This window comes from Puma concolor, chromosome B2, assembly GCF_028749965.1.
Source record: "Puma concolor isolate L17-30 chromosome B2, mPumCon1.1.hap2, whole genome shotgun sequence".
Lineage (NCBI taxonomy): Eukaryota > Metazoa > Chordata > Mammalia > Carnivora > Felidae > Puma > Puma concolor.
Genome location: NC_141671.1, coordinates 79771331 through 79796194, shown reverse-complemented (window position 1 = coordinate 79796194; position 24864 = coordinate 79771331). Strand labels below are relative to the sequence as shown.

Sequence of the window (24864 nt, the reverse complement as noted above, 5' to 3'; positions counted from 1 at the left end):
AGCACCTGGGTGGCTCAGTTGGTTGAGTGTTGGACTCTTGATTTCAGCTCAGGTCATAATCTCACGTTGGTGTCAGAGCCTGTGTCAGGCTCTGCTCTGGCAGCGTGGAGCCTGGTTGGGATTCTGTCTCCATCTCTCTCTGTCCCTCCTCTGCTCATGCTTGCACACGCTCTCGCTCTCTCTCTCTCAAAATAAATAAACTTTTTTTTAAAAAAAAGAAATAAGCGGCGCCTGGGTGGCGCAGTTGGTTAAGTGTCCGACTTCAGCCAGGTCATGATCTCGCGGTCCGTGAGTTCGAGCCCCGCGTCGGGCTCTGGGCTGATGGCTCAGAGCCTGGAGCCTGTTTCCGATTCTGTGTCTCCCTCTCTCTCTGCCCCTCCCCCGTTCATGTCTGTCTCTCTCTGTCCCAAAAATAAATAAACGTTGAAAAAAAATTTTTTTAAAAAGAAATAAAACAAACGAACAAAGGACAAAGAGACCAAAAAAAAAAAAAAAAAAACAAAAAAACAAAAAAACAAAAACCCAGACTCTCAAATATAGAGAACTGGTGGTTGCCAGAGGAGAAGCAGGTTGGGGATGGGTGAAATACATAAAGAGAATTAAGAGTACACTTATCATGATGAGCACTGAATAATATATAGAGTTGTTGAATCGTTACATTGTGCATCTGAAACTAATATAACAATGTATGTTAATTATACTTCAATTTAAAAAATAAATAAGATAGCTGAAATTTAAAAAAAAGAAAAGAATGTGGACTCTGGAATAATCCTAGACTAAGAAATCCTTGACCTTTATATAAATTCATACACATGGTTTTAGGGAGATTCAGTACCACATCAAACCATGTCCCCTAACTGTCTTATTTCAGTAGGGCTTCCTGAGGGGAGGGCAAGAGAACAATAATTGTTCCCCAAATTCCTCCTCTCTCTCTAAATGTCCAGTCAAATATACTGCCCCTACCTCTCTTCTTTCCTACTCTCAAAGTTCTCAGAGGACAAAGAGTGGTGAGAGCATTCTGAAATACATTGTCCTTACAGAAGACTGGAGTGAATAAAGCCTTGCCTCTCTCTACTCCCCACTTCTCCCACAAACCTGCTGGATTAGCTTTTAATCCTTGTACTTTCTCTCAAATGCCTGAGGGAAGGCCATTATACACCCTGGGTTTACCTCTTCACTTTTCCAAAAGGCTAAAGATGTTCAAATCTCTGGGATTTCAGTGTTGGGCTACAAAGTGTTGACTTTGGGTGACATAGTCTTAATTCTAGGTACAAACATATAAAGGCTGTGTGCAAAGTTAGCTGTGTTTATTTCACCACAAGAAGAAAAATCTAGCGTACTTGGGCATTAAAACTTAGAACAACGGATGGCTATATTATGTCCGTGTTTACAGAACACCATCTGCTGAGCTGTTATGGCAACATGCAGAGTGGTGCAATCCATAGACCTTAAGTCCTGAATGGGATTTGAAGTGTGTGTACTTCATCTGAACCACAAAAATAGTTGACTAAGGTACTTTTTTATGTTGTTGTTTTTGTTGTTCTTGTTGTTAAGATTAGGTAAACACTGGAGGAAGCATTTGACCTAATTATTTCATCTTCTATAATTACGAATGTTAAATATTAATACTTTTGCCCATCTACCCCATTGGACTAACCTATGATCTGAAGAAATCATGCTACTACTTTTAAAAATTTTAACTTACATCCAAGTTAGTTAGCATATAGTGCAATAATTTTTTCAGGAGTAGAATCCAGTGATTCATCCCCTACATATAACACCCAGTGTTCATCCCAAGTGTCTTCCTCAATACCCCTTGCCCATTTAGCCATCCCCCCATTCACAACTCCTCTAGAAACCCTCAGTTTGTTCTCTACATTTGAGAGTCTCTTATGTTTTGTCCCCCTTCCTGTATTTATATTATTTTTACCTCCCTTTCCATATGTTCACCTGTTTTGTATTTTAAAGTCCTCATATGAGTGAAATCATATGATATTTGTCTTTCTCTGACTAATTTTGCTTAGCATAATACCCTCTAGTTCCATCCACATTGTTGCAAATGGCAAGATTTCATTCCTTTTGATTGCCAAGTAATACTCCATTGTATATACATACCTCATCTTCTTTATCCATTCATCTGTCAATGGACACTTGGGCTCTTTCCATACTTTGGCTATTGTTGGTGACCCTGCTATAAACATTGGGGTGCATGTGTCCCTTCAAAACATCACACCTGTATCCTTTGGATAAATACCTAGTAGTGCAGTTGCTGGGTCGTAAGGTAGTTCTATTTTTAATTTTTTGAGGAACCTCCATACTGTTCTCCAGAGTGGCTGCACTAGTTTGCATTCCCACCAGCAGTGCAAAAGAGTTCCCCTTTCTCCAATAATGCTACTACTTTTAACATGTGATTGTTTTTCAAATGTGAACCTCAAATTTTCAAACTCAAATTGCAATAGCATTTATCAAATGCCTGGGCACTGTTACCCAATACTTTCACATTATTGCCAGATAATCAGAGCTAACAATTCCCAAGCACATAATGAAGTTATAGTTGCAATGAGTCCAACCTATTCCAACCATCCTGGAGTGGGAGATCTTTACTCACATTTGTATGTATATTTCACATTATTAATCTCCAGGTTACATTTACAAATTTATATATATTTTCTATAGAAATGAGATTTTTTGCCTATATTTATGTATCCAGCTAAAATTTAACTTTTAAAATAATATTCTGGGGGGCATGCAAGCGATTAAATTATTTAGCCAAAGTTGGTGGAGAAGAGATAAAATTTGTTGTTTAATCTCCAATATACGCATTAACATCTATATGCACACAAAACTATTCATATTATTTATTTTAAAGCAGATTCAAATAAAAGGGAAGAGAGATAAAAATTTAGGCTTATATGTCACACAAGTGTAATAACTTTTATATTGTATATAGTGTGAACATATCAATTGGATTTAAATATTTTCCAATTCTGTGCACTTGTTTTCTTAAGTAAAGGTGCACAAAATGCTCATAAGTAAAATATGGCCTTTTATTTGTTGACTTAACAACAAGAAAAATTAACTAGAGCTAGAGGCACATGCAACTATCAACTTTGAGCCCTGTCAAATTCTGAAAGTTTTGAGAGAGCAGTAGCTACACTCATGATAGATGAAGTTTTTTTCCTTAGAAAAACAGTTTCACAAACATTTCTTGGACATTGCAAATGCTTAGAAAGTATTTGATGCTTTAAATGCAAATATTGAAATTGTGAGCCCTTTCAATGACATGGGAGGAGACATGGTATCTCGATGGGGTCTGGGGCTGTGGCTTGCTGACAGCCAGCTGTGGTGTGGGGCAAATTCTGTATTGCCACTGGGTCCAGAAAGGGCTAATTAAAGAGAGGTTAAAATCAAGGAGGCAATGTTCACATTTTCATTTGAAAACTCATTTTAGATATAGAAATGGTGCTAAAATGTGACCTCTCCTACACCCCTGAGATATTCTGTACCCACGGGGCATTTTACCTTGATCCTTTCCTACATCAGTCAGAAGAGTAATAAATACTTATAGCAGCAGAAGAGACAGCAGCTGAAAGCACAGAGCCCCTCAAACCACTCTTACCAGAACAGGAAACTTCAGAAGCACTTGATATTGCCAACACCAATAATTATTAAGTAATACTTAGTATGTTCCTGGAGTTGTCTTAGGTGCTATAAATCTCTTACAAGCTCCTGGTGTAACTGAGAATTACTTTTTTCCTCATGTAAGGTGTCTTGTATTCACAAATGGTACTGAAATTGTTCAGAGATGTGCAGCCAAGTTCCCCCCAACATGAAAGGTAACTTTTGTTGCCAACTCTATGCATATGTCTCTCATTTCTGGCACCATTTTTTTTGGACAGGAAATTTCATAATCCAAGGCCAGTGCCGCTTTCAGTAGACAAAGATAATGGTGGCTACCATTTTTTTGAGTAGTTATTATTTCATTTAACCATCATAAGAACACAGAGGTAGGGAATGCCTTTCTATTATGCAAATGAGGAAATGGAGGTTCAGAGAGCTCAAGCATCTTGAGCAAAGCCACAAAGTTAAGTAAAAACTAGACTCAAGATTCCAACTCTGGTTTTTCTGAACTCAGAGTCTGAAACAGAAACAGAGGTGAACAAGGTTTATGGTATTCATTACACTCTTTTTCTAGTTCTGCCTTCTTTTATTTCTCCCCAACCTGGGCTTTGAAGTGACGTTATTTCAACAAGACAGCTCACTTTTTGCAGTTTTTATTATGTTTGTTTCTTCTAAATGAACAATGGTGGTGGAAGAATTAAATGTCTTTGTCAAAAGCATAGCCAAAAGTCATGAGTGTAACTGAGAAGGTATAGGGTTCAGCAGACACACTTTGTCCAGAACACACCCTGTTCCTATCTCTCATTCCATAAAGATCCATATCCCATATCCCACCTCTTCTATAGAGCCTCTCCTGATTGCTCCCTGCCCCTGGCAATTTCTCCCTCTCCTGGCTTCTGTGTAAGGTGCTACAAGATCCTTGAGCAAGATCCTTGGGGACCTTTGTGTAGGGAACTGTGAATCCTACCTTTGTTTGGGTTAGTGCTAACGTTACTGGAAGGCTGGGATCCTCTGAATCATTAGTGCTCAAGGATTCAGTAAGGCCTCCCTGAAGGTTGCCCTAAAAACCAACTACCTCAAACCAAGTGCTCCTGGAAGAAGGTGTCTCAGTACAAACAGCTAATGTTTTAAGAGTATGGATAAAGCTTGGTAAGCGCTAATTGTAAACAAAGGAGTGGGAACTGAAAAGGGTAACCAATTCCAGAGACAAGACTCTGGGATCTTACTGTGATAGTAACCCTTTGGAAACTGGGTCACTATTCTGGGATCCTGAGATCTCTGTAAAAACCAAACCAAACCAGATTTGCTTTTGGGGGTATAGAGAGGATTTATCCAGTAATTATCCAGGAATAAAATTAATAATGTAAATAGATGATTTTTCAAAATAAACTGCACTCTTCTTTGAATTTTGGATTGAATATATCAATATATGGGATCATTTTAAAGGCCACAAATGCTAAGAGCAGTAAGAGAGAACCTTTTCGGAAATTCACATGGTCTGCAGAGGTGGCTATCACAGAGTAAAGGAAAGATCTCTGAGACTTGGCATTCATTCCCAGGTACTTCCTACACTCTCTGTCCTAGCTCTGGGACCTGACACAGGCTGCTCTCTGTGGTTCTGTTTTCTCATCATTAAAATGAAGGCCTTGGGGCACCTGGGTGGCTCAGTTGGTGAAGCGCCTGCCTTTGGCTCAGGTCATGATCTCACGGTTTGTGGGTTCAAGCCCCTTGTCAGGCTCTGTGCTGACAGCTCAGAGCCTGGAGCCTGCTTCAGATTCTGTGTCTGCCTCTCTCTCTGCCCTTCCCCCACTCACGCGCTATCTCTCTCCCTCTCAAAAATAAACATTAAAATTTTTTTAAAAAGTAAATAAAATGAAGGCCTTAAACTTCATAAATTTAATATCATTTCCAAATGTGAAATTCTGTTTCTAAGCTATTCTTCTTCCAAGAGAAAAATCATATTTTCATTTCCACATATCTTTAATTGTAACCAAACTTGTACCTAGAAATAAAAAGATAAAGTACTTTCTCTTTCTCCCCTTCTTCCTGCCTCTCCCCTGCTTTCTCTCATCTGTTTGTTATGTACTTACAAAGTGTCTGTTATTGATGCTTTCTGGGTTTGTGAGAGTGATTTTTACTATGCCTTCTTACTTTCTGGATTGCTAAGAATAGGGTATATGATGTAAAGTTAAAGTAAGTTCATCAAAGATAGACTGACTTAAATTATTCTCTATCAACTCAATCCTTTAAAGAGATGAAAACCTTTCTCTCATTGTTCCAACTTCTTTGTGTAAATAATGACAAGGTTTTATAAAAAGAGATGTTCAATGAATTGTGTGTATGTGAATGGCTTTGAATTAGTTTTTCCAGTTTTGATTCTCTTTTAACATATATCGTGAACAGCAGAGACACAAGAGTTCTCATCTAAGTTATGAGCCAAAACAAATGATGAGGTTACACCTGTTTGGCTTATGCTACCTTGGAAACCACTAGACTCCATTTGCCTGAGCTTAAAGCACTAGCTTTCTCTCAGGGAAATAATATAATCAACTCATGATTTTTTTTTTAATCAAATTAACAACTGACTGGATCTCTTCTTAATCTTCACATCTGTGCCAATGGGTAAGTTAAGCTTATTTCTCTTATAATAGGATTTGTTTATGCAAGGGAAGATGGCATTTCTTGTAATTGGGTAGTCATTACCTCTTTCCAAAAAGTTTTGGTGAGAGAAGTAATCCTAATTATTACAAACTAAATGCACCGCTATCCAGTTTTGTGCTGCATCACAGACACCCTTTCTGGATAAGCTGCCTCTAAGTAAATGGCCCATTTGGAAAGTGTGAGTGACTTGGGGGCTTTGTGGTTGTGGCCAGGTCAGAGCACCTGGCTTGAGCACAGAATGCGAATGAGTGGAATTTGGGGGCATAGTGGAACAGCCCAGGACCTCTCAGTGGCCCCTTCTGTGCGGCTTCAGGATAACCTTTGCACTGTTCTGAAGAGAGGATCCTCTAAAAATGTCAATATCTTTGTTCATACAGGAAATTAAAATACCTGGCAAGAGGTATATATATACAGGTGTTGGCCTGGGTGGATACTGTTTTACTCAGCATTTTCCTGTACCCTCAATGTTGACAATTTATTTTTTTAGTATACTGTTATTTATATGTAATGAGACCTAAAATTAGATGTGAAATAATTTTACATCCACAGGCTAATCCTTAGACGTATAGCTCTTAAGCAACTGTATTTACAAAAGAAAAATCAAATATCACAAAACCAATAAAATTAAAATTAATTCAAGTTTAGTGGACAAACGACACGGTTTGGCTAAAATTAAATTACTACTCACTAAGAGAATAAGATACTGACTGCAGAAGCCCAGATTCTTTGAAGCTGTGGACCCACCGTGCGTTGGGTAATGGCTTGTCCCTTGTTCACTTGTCTCCATTCAAACTGCCAGCAGGCTTCATTCATGCTGTGCTGTCAATATGCCTTCACATAGCTTTCTCTTGAGCAGGGCCCATCATGTGTTGTTTCTTGGAAGCCCAGATAATGAAAGTTTTGCAACTTGGTTCCAGAATGATTTCAAATACGACATAAATATCAGAGGTCGGCAAATGACCTCTACAAAGGCCAGATAGTAAATAATTTAGGGTTTGAGGGCTGTGCTATCTCTACTGAAACTAGTCAACTCTGCTATTTTAGCATGAAAGCAGCCATAGACCATAGTAAATGAATGGGCGTGGCTGTGTCCCCACAAAACTTTATTTACAAAACAGGTGGAAAACTGGATTTAGCCTGCAGGCTGTATAGTTTGCCAAACACTGGTAAATATGAGTACTGAAATACTGTGGCTATGAACTAGTCCTTGGTTATGAATTAGTCATCCAGCATTGTTTTGTTTGTTTAAGATCATAAAAACAAAATACAAAATACACACATATAAACTTCTCATAGACCCTTGAGAATCTAATGACAGACCTTCAGGGGTCATGGATCCTGGGTTTAGAAACACTCTGCTTTCGGGATTTTCCAAATAGGCTACTGTTAAAAGTGAAAATGCTTGTATTCAAATAAGGCATTTTATGGAATTTGCAAGAGTCAGCAGGTGGTGGAAAGAGAATCTGAGAGGAAATTCTATTCTTTAGGGGTTAAATAATTTGTGTAAAAGGTAGCACAGAGTTGTTAATGAACCAGAAAATCCAGCCTGCTGAGGGGGATCTGGGTTCTGCTGCTGAGTTTTCTACTGAGGAGTTTCTGTTACTGAATTTCTGGAGGAGTCTTGCACAAGCCCCTTCTCTGAGTTTCCATTTCTTCACTACATTGGGGTCCATACCACAGACGATACCAACCCAGAGGATGGAGGTAAGGGTTACATGAGATGCTGTGAAACTCTTCAGGGACACTCAAGCACTATCCAAGGACAGGCACTGTAATTACTGAGACGTGAAAGGGGCTGCCTATGAAGCTGACAGCTTTTTCATGGCTTGTCATGGTGGTCTGCAAGGATATTGGAAATCCAGTGCCCCTCAAACTCAACTTGCAAAATAGCACTTTTTAATAACTTCAGAGCAGGACTCTGGCTCCCAGCAGTGCCGGGGCTCCTTAGTGTTTTTGTGCCCATTCGGGGCACAGAGAAGGCATGTGCTTATAGATGGCTGAACCACACAAGTAGTGAAGACTCATGTCAGGAAAGTTGTTGGCATAAAGGTTCGTCCTGTAATAAGTGAAGGACAGGTGGGCTGGTGTTCAGTCCCAAAGGCTCAAAAGCTCTGATTCACCCCAAGTTGAATCAGCTTTAAGGGATTCATTAACCAAACCCAGAGGAGCCTGATTTATAAGGCGCCTCTCCAGGGACTGGAACTCTTGTATGTAATCTCAGGAGAATATCCTTGCACAGTTTAAGGAATCTCCTCAGCAAGAAAATTATTACTCAGAGGTTGCTTGGTTAATTGGAAGAATGAGAATCAAATGATTGTAACAGACATTTAATCCAGGATGTAGAAAAGTCACATTATTAATTATCCTTGCTGCTACTATATTGTAACTCATTTTCTCAACCCAAAACTTGTACATGTTCTCATTAGTTCTGACATCAGCTTAGCATGCTTGCAATAGGGTTATTCCAGAAAATCCAGAATCCTTGGTTGCAGAAGAAAATGATGGAGTATTTTACACATGTACAGATAATATTTTCCCTGTATATAGACTGATGTAGACATTGAGAAGGTCTATGTGGTTTCTGTTCACGTATCATTCACACAGAGCTCTACTCTTCTGCTAAACTTTGCTTCCATATCATTATGCCAGTGCAGGACCACATGGTTGATTAGCTTCTATCCATTTTACTCAGGTACCCTCTGGTTGTGGGGAACTATATGGGAAAATAAGTTTCTAATTCTCACCTTTATGTTTGAGGTCTTACATAATTTTACACCTTTATCTCTACTAACGTTCTAGTATTTTCCAGCTCCCAGGAATATGGGACAGATGTTCTCTTTGGGATAGGTTTCTTCTACAAATTGGTAATCCTTTCCCACGAGGGTTTTTACTCATTTCACACTCAAAGGAGGTATTTGTCTCCAAATTCTGAGTTACTTAATTTAGTCTGACTATGCTCTCCACCCAGGATGTCTCATTTTATGGAGGCGTGTGATTGTATTCTTCATGGTGTTGTTGTTGTTTGATCAGTTAGTAGAAACTTAGTATAGTTGGTGGAAGATTTTTAGTCAAGTTTTTTTGGGTCCTTCAACTTTCACTAAGTTCATAATGATGATATTTAAATTCATATTTGTTATGTATCAGATGATATCCTAACTACTTCAAATGAACTTATTCATTTGTATCTATTTACTCATAGCTATACTAATGCAAGTTCCTTCTAAGAGAGTAGACTGTGATGTGTACAAATTTATTTCCTCTATGTATTCTTTTGGTTGTGACTCTGAAATATGTGGCACACAGGGGATAGTTATTTTAAATTTGACATTTACAGGGGCGCCTGAGCAGCTCAGTATGTTAAGCATCCAACTCTTAATCTCATGGTCAGTCGTGAGATCAAGCCCTGCATTGGGCTCCACGCTAGGCATGGAGCCTACTTAAGATACTCTCTCTCTTCCCTGCTGTGCCCCTCTCCCCTGCTTGCACTCTCTTTTTCTCAAAAAAAAAATTTTTTTTTTACATTTACACATTTTTCTCCAAAGTCTGCGTTTTGATGATTAGATCTCTGCCATGAAGATAAGAGTTAAAACAATTCATCAATGTTACTAGGGCCTTCCAACTCATTACAATAGTGCATGTGCACGTGTGCACCCACACACATTTCATTTGGGATTTTTAACGGAATTATGAAATACTTGAATCAATCAACACTGATGCCAATCCTGAAAAAAAAAAAAAAAACCCTTGCTGTAAGTTTAACATTTGAATTTGTTGAGTAAATAGGAATGAATGGATATTTTATATTAATATTAGTATTAAGTATAATAGCAAAGTGATATGAAAATTACTTTAATTTCTCATCTTTCAGCTCAGTTTTCTTAACGTGATCAATGGAAAGAATTACGGCCCTCAAAGACTGTATGAGTGACTTATTCTATGTCAAAGAGCAAAAAAATTTGAAACTGAATATTTCACCTGAGAGTCAACATTCAACTTTGCTATTTCTTTCTTTTCTTATGTGTGTGTGTGCTTTATGAAATTCTTATATTTCATCTTGATTTATATTCACAACAAACCTCATGAAGTCAGCTTGGAGAATATTATTATCCCCCTTTACAGATGGGGAAACTGAACCCTCCCAAGAGTGAACTTCTTGTTTATAGTGACATAGCATGGAACAGCCCACTCCAAAGGTGCCATGTAACCTGGCTGGACCTCCTTTTCCAACCTCATCTCAGGCCATCCATCCCTCATTCACTGAGGTCTAGTCACATGGGCCTTCTGTTCCTCAAATTCATTCTGTCCAGCCATTCCATTTTCCTAGGACATTCTTCCTCATATCTTCATGTAGAGCTGACTCCTTGTCTCTTGGGGCTCAATCCAAAGGTTACCACATCAGAGAGGCCTCCCATGGCCAACTGAAAGAAGCTCTCCTGGACCCATCATAATTACATTACTCTACTTGTGCTTCTTCACAGCTTTCATCATTATCTGATATTATCTTATGCATTTGTTTCTTGTTTGTTTCTCTCACTCCCTAGAATATAAGCTCCTTGAGAGCGAGATCCTTCTCTACCTAGCTTGCTCTTGCACCTAGAGCATATATTTGTCATAATTTCTTTTTTTTTTTTTTTTTTTTAATTTTTTTTTTCAACGTTTATTTATTTTTGGGACAGAGAGAGACAGAGCATGAATGGGGGAGGGGCAGAGAGAGAGGGAGACACAGAATCGGAAACAGGCTCCAGGCTCCGAGCCATCAGCCCAGAGCCCGACGCGGGGCTCGAACTCACAGACCGCGAGATCGTGACCTGGCTGAAGTCGGACGCTTAACCGACTGCGCCACCCAGGCGCCCCTGTCATAATTTCTAATTGCATATTTAGGTAACTAAAAAAAAACATACCTATTTAACCTCTATGCTGTAAGTTTTTGAGAGAAGGAACGCTGTCTATTTTGTTTACTGCTGTGCAACACAGATTAGGTACCTACAACTTTGCTGTTTCTTTAGCTACATGCAGCTAATAAACATTTACTAAACGGCCACTTTATGCTAAGTACTTTGGAGTATACAAAACAAGTAACAAACATGGTCTTAAGGCATGTTAAAGCAAGGCATAAGGTTCTTTGGTGAGAAACACCAAAGTCTATATGAGAGCCACCAAGGGCTAAAATATGTGCTAAGGCTTAAGGGCTACAAATATGAAGAGAGAAAAATCACAACTTGGAAGGCAATAGTGAGGTAGGGCAGGGAGGAGGGAGGAACAGCATGAGCAAGTGCATGGAGATGAGAAGAACATGAGGCCTTGAGACAGGAAGACATAGGTAGGTGGGTGGGAGGATGAACCATCTGACCAAAGTGGGTATTGGTGAATGTTGGTAGACACAAGAGTGTAAGATCTTGAACATGAAGGTGAGACTCGGAAACTTATTCCAGAAGTCTCATGGAAGCTAGAGAGTATTCCCAAGCAGAAGAATAACAGGATGGAAACAGCATTCCACTCTAGCAGTCAAAAGCATGAAGTGGATTTTAGGAGAAAGTCTGGGGGTATCTCCCACTTGCTTTTCTTGCAGAGATGAAGCAAGATGGTCTGAATCTCAGGTCCATCCAGAAGTTACAGGAAGTGGGGAACTCAGAGCAGACTGCATAGTTTTGTGGAGAACATAGCAACTTAATTAAGGTGGAGATAGGCTGGGTATAAGGAGAAGAATGATTGAGTTTTCCAAATGTTTCTGAGCTTCAGAGCAAGCTGTGTTCCCATTTGTTACTTAATTTTGCACTGTTACTTAGGCACTGAGTACACAACAGAGGACAATCAAAGTACTTGTTTAGGTTGCCACATAAAATATAGATTGTCCAGTTAATTTTGAATATCAGATAACTAATGGATACTTTTTGGGGCGCCTGGGTGCGTCAGTCAGTTAAGCCTCCGACTTCAGCTCAGGTCATGATTTCATGGTTCGTGGGTTTGAGCCCTGCATCAGGCTCCGTGCTGACAGCTCAGAGCCTGGAGCCTGTTTCAGATTCTGTGTCTCCCTCTCTCTCTGCCCCTCCCCGACTTGTGCTGTCTCCCTCTGTGTCAAAAATAAATGAACATTAAAAGTAATTAAGAAAAAATAATGGAATACTTTTTCAGTTTAAGTAATCCTGAATATTGGATGGCACAGTAAGAAATTATTCATTGTGTATCTGAAATTCAAATTTAACTGGACAGCCTACATTTTATTTGCTTGCTCAATCTGGCATCCCTAGTCCTTTCTCTTATAGAACACACAGTATCTTCAGATATTAGTCATATAAATAAGTGATTATAAGTTATAAATGGCACGAACGAAAGATGCCAATATTGTAAACAAGAATACCAAAGAAGACTAATTTAGATTGGTGGGGTCACAAAAAGCCTCTCTCATTCAGGTGAGGGAGACAAGATCATTTCAGGTAGGAGGAACAAAATGGATGTAGGATCTAAAGGAAGAAATGAAAGGAGAGGAGCATGCCTGGAATTCACTGTACCTTGGGGATGTGCAAGATGAGGTTGGAGAGACAGGCAAGGGCACCACTATGCAAGGCTTCATCGTTTGGTAAATATTTGCCCTTTTTTTCCTACCCTAAGTGCAATGGGAAGTCGGGTTAGAGGTTCAAGCAGAGAAATGATAGAACGAGGTGATATATTCTCCATTTTATTTTCATTATTATTTTTAATTTTTTAATGTATATTTCTATGTGCACTTTTTCAAATTTTTATTTAAATTCTAGTTAACATATAGTGTAATATTGAACTTAGTGATTCATCACTTACATATAATACCCAGTTCTCATCATAAAAAATGCTCTCCTTAATACCCATCACCCATCTAGCCCATCCCATGCCCATCTCTCCTCCACCAACCCTCAGTTTGTTCTCTATAGTAGACAGTCTATTATGATTTGCTTCCCTCTTTCTTTTTTTCCCCTTCCCTTATGTTCATCTGTTTTGTTTCTTAAATTTCACATATGAGTGGAATCATACAGCATTTGTTTTTCTCTCACTCACTTGTTTTACTTAGCATAATACATTCTAGCTCCATCCACATCCTTGCAAATGGCAAGATTTCACTTTCTGATGACTGAGTAATATTCCTTTGTGTATATATATCACATATTCTTTATCCATTCATCAGTCAATGGACATTTGGGCTCTTTCCATAATGTGGCTATTGTTGATAATGCTGCTATAAACATCAGAGTGCATGTTCCCCTTTGAATCTGTATTTTTGTATCCTTTGGGTAAATACCTAGTAGTGAAATTCCTGGGTCATAAGGTAGTTCTACTTCTAACTTTTTGAGGAGCCTCCATACTGTTTTCCAGAGTGGCTATACCAGTTTGCATTCCCACCAATAGTGTAAGAGGGCTCCTCTTTTTCTGCATCTCACCAACATCTGTTGTTTCCTGTGTTGTTCATTTTAGCCATTCTGATAGGTGTGAGGTGGTATCCCATCGTTGTTATGATTTGATTTCCCCGATGATGAGTGATGTTGAGCATCTTTTCATGTGTCTGTTAGCTGTCTGAATGTCTTCTTTAGAAAAAATGTCTATTCATGTCTTCTGTCCATTTCTTAACTGGGTTATTTGTTTTTTGGGTGTTGACTTTGATAAATTTTTTATAGATTTTGGATACTAACCCTTTATCAGATATGTCATTTGCAAATATCTTCTTCCATTCTGTAGGCTGCTTTTTAGTTTTGTTGGTTGTTTCCTTTGCTGTGTAGAAGCTTTTTATCTTGATGCAGTCCCAGCAATTCAAGTTTGCTTTTGTTTCCCTTGCCTCCAATGATGTGTCTAGTAAGATGTTGCTATGGCCGAGGTCAAACAGGTTGCTGCCTGTGTTCTTCTCTAGGATTTTGATGGTTTCCTGTCTCACATTAAGGTCTTTAATCCATTTTGAATTTGTTTTTGTGAATGGTGTAAAAAAGTGGTCTAGTTTCATTCTTATGCATGTTGCTGTCCAGTTTTCCCAACGTTATTTGTTGCAGAGACTGTCTTTTTTTCCATTGCATTTTCTTTCCTGCTTTGTCAAAGATTAGTTGACCATATAGCTTTGGGTACTTTTCTGGGTTTTCTGTTCTGTTGACTGATCTATGTGTCTGTTTTTGTGCTAGTACCATACTTTTTTTTTATATTAAATATAATTTATTGTCAAATTGGTTTCCATACAACACCCAGTACTCATCCCAACAGGTGCCCTCCTCAATGAGTACCATACTGTCTTGATGACTATAGGTTTATAATACAGCTTGAAGTCTGGAATTGTGATGCCTCCAGCTTTGTTTTTCTTTTTCAAGATTGCTTTGGGGGGGTGGGTGATGGGTATTGAGGGCACCTTTTGGGATGAGCACTGGGTGTTGTATGGAAACCAATTTGACAATAAATTTCATATATTAAAAAAAAAAAGATTGCTTTGGCTATTCGGAGTCTTTTGTGGTTCCACACAAATTTTAGGATTGTTTGTTCTAGCTTTGTGAAAAATGTTGGTGGTATTTTGATAAGGATTGCATGTAATATATAGATTGCTTTGGATAGTATAGATATTTTAACAGTGTCTGTTTTTCAATTCATAAGCATGGAATGTTTTTCAATTTCTTTGTGTCCTCTTCAATTTCTTTCATAAGTGTTCTATAGTTTTCAGAGTACAGATCTTTTACCTCTTTGGCTAGGTTTATTCCTAGGCATCTTAGGATGTTTGGCGCAATTGTAAACAGGATCAACTCTTTGATTTTTCTTTCTGCTTCTTCATGATTGGTGTATAGAAATGCAACAGATTTCTGTATGTTGATTTCATATCTTCAAATTTTGCTGAATTCATGTATCAGTTCTAGCCATTTTTTGGTGGTCTTTAAGGCTTTCTACAGAAAGTATCATGCCGTCTGCAAATAGTGAAAGTTTGACTTCTTTCTGATATAATCTCCATTTAATTTATTTACAAAAGTTTTAAAGTGTATTTATTTATTTTGAGAGAGAGCGTGCACAAGCAGAGTAGTAGCAGAGAGGGGGGGAGAGAAAGAACCCTCAGAAAGCTCTGCGAGGTCAGCTCTGAGCCCGACGAGGGACTCAAACTCACGAACCATGAGATCATGACCTGAGCCCAAATCAAGAGTTGCATGCTTACCAACTGAGCCACCCAGGCACCCCTATAATTTCCATCTTATTTTTTTTATGTTTATTTATTTTTGAGAGAGAGAGAGAGAAAGACAGAATATGAGTGGGGGAAAGGCAGAGACAGAGGGAGACACAGAATACGAAGCAGGCTCCAGGCTCTGAGCTGTCAGGCACAGAGCCTGACACGGGGCTCGAACCCATAAACTGTGAGATCACGACCTGAGCCGAAGTTGGACGCTTAACTGACTGAGCCACCCAGACACCCCTATAATCTCCATTTTAAATGTTAATCTAGTTATTGATGGAAAACAGGTTGGATGAGGTCAAGAATGAGAAAAGGGGAGACAGATAAGAAGCTTTTATGGTATACCAGGCAAGAGATGAGGAAGGTTTGGATTAGGGTGGAAGCAGTGTAGATGAAAGAGTGAACATTTGGGGGATATATTTCAAAGGTAGAAACTTTGGGCTTGAATATAGATTGGATGTGGGGTTTGGAGTAGGGAGAAGGTGAAAAACAACTTCGAAGTTTCTGGCTCAATGCTAGTTGCATGGTGGTACAATCTACTGAGGTAGAGAACACTGGAGGAGGGGCTGTGCTTTTGCAGGGAGATGGAGGGTGGAGTAAGCAACACCATGAGTTCACTTTCAAACATTTTGAATTTATGAGATGACATCCTAGCAGAGATGACAAGGAGACAGGTGTGGACTGGACATACATAATTTTGGGAGTTATAGACACATACGTAGAGGTAAGAGAGATTGAAAAGGATTCACCACATGATTTTCTTACATAGTAACCTTGCAGATATGGTTTGATTTGTAAACATTCATTCTATAAATGCAACAGTGATAGCTCTCTGATGTATTAGTGTTTATTTTTTATTAGATCTTTCAGATTTAATTTTGTACATTCTTATTGGAAAAAATATGGACAACAAAAATCATAAAAAATAAAATCATATAAGAACTTATTTCATTGATGAGTATTATATTTATTATATTATATTACTATTCTTCCTTTTGTCCCTGTTTCTACTCCCTATACAACACAGTTCTCCTAAAATGTTCAGGCTATTTGGACCCCTATTGTTTCCTTCTATTCTAAATAGTTTCCTTCCACCTACTTTTTGGGGGAACTTTATTCATTGTGGTAAAATACATATGACATAAAATTTTCCATTTTAATCATTTTTCAGTGCACAATTCAGTGGCATTAATTACATGATTTGTATTGTACAACCATCAGCACTATTTCCAAAACTTTTTCAACCCCAAACAAAATTTGTAACTACTAAGCAAAAGCTCACCATTCTTTCTTCCTTCCTTCCTTCCTTCCTTCCTTCCTTCCTTCCTTCCTTCCTTCTTTCCTTCCTTCCTTCCTTCTTTCCTTCCTTCCTTCCTTCCTTCCTTCCTTCCTTCCTTCCTTCCTTCCTGTCCCTGGTAGTCTCTAATCTACTTTCTATCTCTATGAATTTCCCTGTTCTACTGTTCTAGAGACTTCATACAAGTGGAATCACACAATATTTGTCCTTTTGTATCTTACATATTTTACTACCATAATGTCTTCAAAGTTCACTCTCACTGTAGCATGGCTCAGAACTTCATTAACTGACTAATATTCCTTTGTATGTGTATACCACATTTTGCATATTCATTCTTGATGTAACTTGGGTTGTTTCCCACATGTTGGCTATTGAGAATAATGTTGTGATGAAAACTGTCATACAAATATCTCTTTGAGTTCCTATTTCCAATTTTGGGGTATATATCTAGAAGTAGAATTGCTGGGTCAGATGGTAATGCTATGTTTAGCTTTTTGAGGAACTGCCAAACAGTTTTCCACAGTGGCTGCCCCACTTTACATTCCCACCAGCTTTGTACAAGAGTTCCAATTTCCCCACATCCTTGCCAACACTTGTTATTTTATATTTTAAAAACTATACCCATCTTAGTAAGTGTTGTAGCTTTTTTTAAACATTAAAAACAAATTTATTTTAGAAATAAAGAGCATGAGCAGGGGAGGGGAGAGAGAGGGAAGGAGAGGGAGGGAGAGGGAGAGAGGGAGAAAGGAAAAGAGGGAGAGAGAGAGAGAGAGAGAGAGAGAGAGCGCCTGATGCAGTCTGATCCCACGACCCTAAGATCATAACCTGAGCTGAAATCAAGAGTTGGACACGCAACCGACTGAACACCCAGGCGCCCCTTCTTATAGCTTTGATTTGCATTTTCCTAATGACTAATGACGTTAAGCATCTTTTCACCTATGGATTGGCCGTTTGTATATCTTCTTTGGAGATATGTCTATTCAAATCTGTTGTCCATGTTTGGGTTATCTTTTGTTGTTGAGTTTTAGCAGTTCTTTACGTATTCTGGATATTAAAACTTATCAGACTCCATTTTTAATTTAGATAAAATGTTTGGGGGAAATCTTCAATTCCCAAAATTATTCATGATATTGGCAATATTGAATATTTTACTTTCTGAAAATATTTAATTAATTGAATTTTCCAAATGAAATTCCTGTGCACTTAACTGCTAGTTCTCAAGAGAAAAGAGAAAATCATAGGAAAATTGGTACATTAGAATTGGCAAGTAGAAACTCTTTAAAAATTGGGAGTAATCCATAGTGACTTAAGAAAAGGGATAAATTAAAGACCTTTATTAAAAATAAAGAGACAATATGAATTATTATTAAGAGATAAACATGATGAGCTAATGACTTCAAACTAATGACTGCTTTCAAATGCTTAAAGGGCTATTATATAAAGATTCCTAACTTATCCACCTTCAGGGGAAAAAAGTTAGAGAAAAAAACATACTAACTTGCAATTGGAAAGCCTTCCAATTTGATACCAAGAAAAGGCTTTTAATGACAAAATAATAATAATAATGTTTACTGATCACTACCATGTGTCAGACTCTGTTTTGAGCCCCACGTGATTAGTACTATTATCATCACAGCTGAACTTGGGCTTGAACCCATGGAGATCAATGCTGTGCCCAGGCTCTTATCCGCTATACTAAACCAGCTTTGTTAAAACTGGACTAATATTAGAACACCTTTCCCTCCTAAGAAAAGCCACTGCCTTTCTATCAGCAGAGAATTTCAAAATAGGATAGACATTTATCAGTCAAATGAAATTCATGATTCTTACACATTTGATGGTGTCAGTCTTCTAACTCTATCCAAACAGCAGTTTCTTTCTTACTGCTTTTCTTTTAGCAAAACAGTCTGGATCTACTCTTGCCTTCCTCCCTTTTCTAAAATGATCAGCAGGGTACTTTCAAATGTTTTGTAACATTACATAAATATCCTTTTAAATAATATGGACAAATGCCCAATGACACATGTTGTAGGAAAACATAATACCTTTTGTTTTCCCTTTTTAATCTTTGGGACTTTGCTTTAATAATTCATGGAGACATTAACCTTTCAGGTGGATTTGAAACTCCTTTTTACTTAATACAATTTTGTTTGTGTTCTGAAAACCCAAGGACATTGAAGTATTTATTCCCTGCTCAATAGATCACTGTGTACATGTATGTTTGTTTTCTCTGAAAACATCTCTTAACCTTCATACATCTCCTCAGGGCTTTTGTGTGTGGGCTTGCTACATATTGTTTCCCCTGTAAGAGGTAATGTGCCATGCTCCAACAGGTGTGCTGCTATTAACAATATCCCAATTTTCTTAACCTCCTCATTTCTCTCACATGATCATTTCCATGATACTCTTTCAGCTGAGTTAGAGAGAAAGCAAAAGGTAATTAATTTTTGTAATAGAAAACAAGAACTAAAATGGCAAGAATTTCACCTAAGAAATCACAAAGTATATTAGTGGCAGACCTGGAGCTCTAGCCCACATCTTCTGATTATAGCAGAGAGTTATGAGAAGTGGTTTTCACTTGGAGAGATTCTGTCTCATCTCCACGGGGTACATTTGGAAATGTCTGGAGACATTTTTAGTTGTCCAAAATGGGGAGGTGGTGCTACTGGCATCTAGCTGGTAGAGGCGAGAGATTCTGCTAAACAACCTACAAGGCATAGGATAGCTGCTCCAACAAAGAATTATCCAGCCCCAAATAGCAATGGTGCCATCGTTGAGAAGCTCTGTTTTAGAGTGATGGAAATTAGATTTGAACCCTCTGCATCTTATTTTGTGACCTTGGGAAAGTGGCTTCATTTTTCAGAATGTGCTTTCTCATCTGAAAGAACAAAACATCCACCACCATAAACAAACAAACCAAACCAACCAACCGACCAACTAAACAAACAAAACCCCCACTTTCCAGGGTAGTTGGGAGAGACCAACTCAAAAGCACTGAACAGAGTATGCTGTGTATATAATGGGCCCAACAAACATAAATCAGGGAATCCAATTATAAGAAAAGATGGAAGCGGAGTGTGCCAGAAAGACAACATCACTGAAATGAAAAAGAAGGCTCCCTAGTTTCCTTTCAACTTTTATATAGAAAAGGGCAAAAGAGATGGAGAGAGGTACAAGATAATTAAACAGCATCAAGGACATATTAGGAGGAAAGGGGAAGAGATGGTAAGACTGGGAATAGAAAACTGTGAGAAGGCTGTACAGGTGAGAGAGATTTTAGCAGTGACCTGGAGATGAATTTGAGAGATATTTGGAGGGAGGAACCAGAAGAATTTTGTGAGTAATTAAGAAGGGTCATAAAAGGGGCACCTGTGTGATTCGATTAAGTGTCTGACTCTTGGTTTTGGCTCAGGTCATGAGCTCACCATTCCTGAGTTTGAGCCCCGTGTTGGGCTCTGCACTGGCAGCATGGAATCTTCTTGGAATTCTCTCTATCTCTCTCTCTCTCTGTCTCTCTCCTTCTCTCTCTCCCCCTCTCTCTGCTGCTCCCCTGCTTGTACTCTCCTCACCCCCCTCTCTCAAAATAAGTAAATAAATATTTTAAAAAAATTTTTTAAAGGGTCATAAGAGAGAGAGGTCCAGGATGAATATGAGATTTCCAACTTGGGTGCTTGGGTATTGGTGATGCCATTAAGCAATAAAATCAAAGAGCAGAGCAGATAATAAATTCATCTATAGATACTTCAAGTTTGAGAGGCCCGTGGCATATTTAAATGATAACCAAGAGGCAGTGAGATATGGAAATCTGGTGAGAAGCCAAATATTTGAGAGTCAGAAATCTGAAAATGGTAGATGAATCCCTGGGAGTGAATGAGATTTTCTAGGGAGAGCATATGGAGTAAGAAAAGAGCAGAGGACAGAGCTTTTACGAATTAGACAAAGAAAACTAAGATGGTACAATCAAGAGAATCAGAACAATAGAAAGAGAAGATAGAAACAATAGAAAGAAGATGATCCTGGATGTCAAGGCTCAAAGAGTTTCAAGAACACAAGAGCAGGCAACAGTATCATAGAAAAATTAAGTGAGATCCAGAGTGTCCAGAAGATTTGGCAGGTCAGTGGTAGTGCTAATTTTAGCATGCAATGATGAGCAGAAAAACTAGACTCAGTGAGTTGAAGAGTAAATGATAGTTGTAATAGTAGAAATAAGGGATAAAACTTAAGCACATTTATATGCTGAGATGAAGGAACCAGTGAAGGTTGAAGATACAGAAGCAGGGAAAATGGATAAATCAAGAGTGGGGTGTAGAGTTGGAATGATCATTTTGAGGCAAGATGAGGCTGACCCCTCCCTCTAAACTGTGTAGAGCATGTTAAGTTGGGCATTGATGTAAGTAGACCTGCAGGGGTGAGGAAACATGAGTTTGAAGAAGTTCATATTGGAGACCCTCACTTTTCACTATGGGACTGTAGGTGAGCTCAGTTGTTGGTATGGGATATGGGACACAGGACATGAGAGGAGCTAGGGGAAGGAAATAACCTTTAAGGATTGGGGAGGGGCATTAACAAACTAGAGAAAGTGAGTAGAGATTACAATTTCAAGAAGCTGGTATGTGAGGGGTATTTCAAGGTGCCAATGTCACCTTGGGATTCATATCTATTTTTTTTTCTAGATCACTAACAGAACCCATCCATCCTTAGAAGCAATAAGCTGGAAGGATTTGTTTGAAAATGAGATAGTGTGTGTGGGATCACCAACTAAATTCCAAACTTAACTGGGCAAGGAATCAATTACGTCTGTGGACCAACTGTATCATCTCCTTGTATGAATGTGAGTCCTCAACAACCAGAGTTGAAATTCAACTTTATCGTCCATAATTCATAATCAAGTAAGACAGTGGAAATGATCAATAAACTGAAAATAAATGAATCTTGATGAAATTGTTTTCTTTTGCAGAATCTTACCTTCTTTTGAGCCTAAGTCATGAGTTGGATGTTCCTCAGAGACCTCCTAACTGGAGTAAATAAATACTCAACCGGAATTGGGCGGATTTGGCTGGCTGTTGTGTTCATCTTCCGTTTGCTGGTCTACATGGTGGCAGCAGAGCATGTGTGGAAAGATGAGCAGAAAGAGTTTGAGTGCAACATTAAACAGCCTGGTTGCGAAAATGTGTGTTTTGATCACTTCTTCCCCATTTCCCAGGTCAGACTTTGGGCCTTACAGCTGATCATGGTCTCTATGCCTTCACTTCTTGTGGTTCTACATGTAGCCTGTTGTGACAGTAGAGAGAAAAGGCACAGAAAGAAACTCTATGTCAGCCTAGGTGTGATGGATGGGGGTCTGTGGTACACTTACCTGATCAGTCTCATTGTTAAAACTGGTTTTGAAATTGGCTTCCTGGTTTTATTTTACAAGCTGTATGATGGCTTTAGTGTTCCGTACCTTATGAAGTGTGATTTGAAGCCTTGTCCCAACACTGTGGACTGCTTCATATCCAAACCCACCGAGAAAACGATCTTCATCTTCTTCTTGGTTATTGCCTCATGCCTGTGCATTGTGTTGAATTTCATTGAACTGAGCTTTTTGGTTCTCAAGTGCCTTATTAAGTGCGATCTCCAAAAACACTCTAAGACACTCAAGTCTTCAGTGTGTGAGTGCCACAACCTCAGATATGTTGAATGTGGTGGGATAGGGGCTCCTCCCCTGCTCCAGAATTGCCACTCAGACTCAGCCATAAGCACACTGCACACCCCTGAACCCCCTCCCTCCCGAGGTAAAACAAAACTGCTTTGTGATACACAAGAGGGTTGGCAAGGAGAATCTGCATCCTTCCTAAGCAAGACCTAAGCTGTGTTGGAAAGCAAAGGGTGTCAGGCTTAATGTCATTTGGGAAAATTTTTAAAAAAATTTTCAGTATGTGCTCAGTTGTACACACTAGACAGAGATCTCATTGTCATAGGGTTCAAGTGGATATGTGAGTTGTGTTAAAATAGTTAATCGCAAATTAGTCTGAAAAAATCCAGTGAACGGCATTCTCTTAAATGCTTAGATCTGTCACCTGGAAAATATAGAAAGTGACATTTCTGACAAACGTGATGGCTTCCAAGCTGAGGTTGAGGCATTGGCAATCTTTCCAAAGTGGCAGCCAAGGCTCCCCTCACTCAGCTCTACACAATCTTTGCAGAGAAAGAGCATGGTGAGGGCACAGTAGCAGGTAGCTAAGGCAAACAGAAGCACACTCAGTGAGAAGGCCTGGCCTGGGGAAATGACCACAGAGCCCAGGCCTCTGCAGTTTAGGTCTCCCTGGATATAAATGGACTAGGGGGGAGGGAAGAAAGCCATAAATTGTGGTTTCCAAGTTAATACAAATATTACTGGGGACATGTCCCACTTAAGCCTGAACCTAGCAGATACCTGAAAGGGTCACTCCAGTCATACCAGAAGGCAGGTCCCACCAACTACACAGACAGGGAGCAGGTAGGACCCAGAAAAGGAACATACCCACTTGATAATTACTTAACCCTTCTCTTTTAACCACTGAACATTGAATACTTTGTAAATTTCTGTATTTATTGGACCTTTTTATGATCAGGAAATCACAGTGTGTTATACAATATGTCATAGTTTGCCTACAATTTACTAGTACATCTCTCTCTAGAATGGATGATAAAATGTGTACTATGCTGTTACATTGGTTTGAAAAATGTAAAAAAAAAAATAAGGATGCTTATTATTACTTTATTTGGAGCCTAGCTCTTTCTTATTTTTTAAAAAATCATATATTATCTTTGTATTTAACACTCTAACAGACGTGCATTTCTCTAGAATAAAAATGCAGTGGTTTTGTTGTGTTATTTGGCTGTCCTTGATATTGTTACTTGACTGCACGGGTACAATTATTCTGTGAAATAAAACTTTTCTGACAATTTTAGAGCAGGACTTGCAGCCCTGCTTGATAAAAATAGTTCAGAAATCATTCTTGTCCACTGGGAATTTTTTTAATGAGAAATCAGTGCATAAAAATGTAATTTTAACTGAAACTGATTATGTCATGTCTTCCATGGCCCTGCCCTCTTCAGCATAAAGTCACTACAATTCATGCAGGTTTTCCCCTTCTTTCAATTTATATCCCAGATCCCTCACTGCTGCACTCCTGAGCTTACATTCATTTGACATGAAAACAGCCAATCTTTGCAAATGCAGGTAACCACTAAAGGATTTAAAGGAATATAAACACATGTTTTTGACAGTGATGGGGGTTAAAGAGGTTTGAGATTTTTGAGGCCCTCATCATGGCATAAAATCTAGAAAATAGGGTTTTAGTGCACAGAAGTGAAATGGAGGCAAGATGATTTTTCCCTTTAAGTTTGTAGCCAAAAATATTTTTGAGGAGCTCAGACTTCACATCAGCTATGACCAGTGCTGCTGTAGGGAAAAGGATTGGTGGGACATGTGCATTTTTTGCTCTTTCCACTTTGCATTAAGAGGAAATGACGAGGTAATGGGAGCAAGAGCTGTGAATGAAGTTGTTTAGACAGGAAGGGGAATGATTTTTTCCCCTTTAAGCTTAGTTTATAAAATGAGTTTCCTATAAGAATACTCTGGAGGTTGTCTTGGCATCAGTGAGGACCCAAAGCATTTGATTGAGAGAAACTGGCATTTAAATTTGCCATCCTTAGTCTCTTATCAATAAATTGATTTTTATTGAGCTATGATCAGCAGGAACAAGACACTGCATTATGCACCTTCAGAGATATAGAATTCCGGCTGTAAGAAAATTTCCACTTTCATGCGGGAGCCTGGATGTTAAGATGGGGTGGAGTATCTTGCACTGGTCCTCACTGGTCACCTCACTTGACCTGACTCCCCCACACAACATTGGTGCTCAGAGAGCAGACATTAACCTTAGAGATGAAGAAGGTAAGACCCAAAAATTCAGTCCCTTTTTTCAGGGATATTCATCCAGTAAAAGCCGAGTTACCAATCAACCATAGTTCTTTCTTAAACCTTCCTCACCTCATCGGGCTTCCCGGATCACTGAACAGGTGTCTTCTTAATTTCATTCAAGCCATTCCTGGACGGCAGTTGGCTCTCTAGGACTTATCCCCCAAATCTTTCCTGTTAAGA

General features: G+C 38.8%; 1 protein-coding gene across 1 annotated transcript; it reads left to right on the top strand.

Moving 5' to 3' along the window:
* Positions 1-6110: 6110 nt before the first annotated feature.
* Positions 6111-23591, top strand: GJB7 (gap junction protein beta 7). Its single transcript, XM_086707374.1, has 3 exons — positions 6111-6243; positions 21410-21567; positions 21694-23591. The coding sequence occupies exon 3, from the start codon at positions 21721-21723 to the stop codon at positions 22582-22584; it is 864 nt and encodes a 287-aa protein (XP_086563500.1). The 5' UTR covers positions 6111-6243; positions 21410-21567; positions 21694-21720; the 3' UTR covers positions 22585-23591.
* The last annotated feature ends 1273 nt before the right edge of the window (positions 23592-24864 follow it).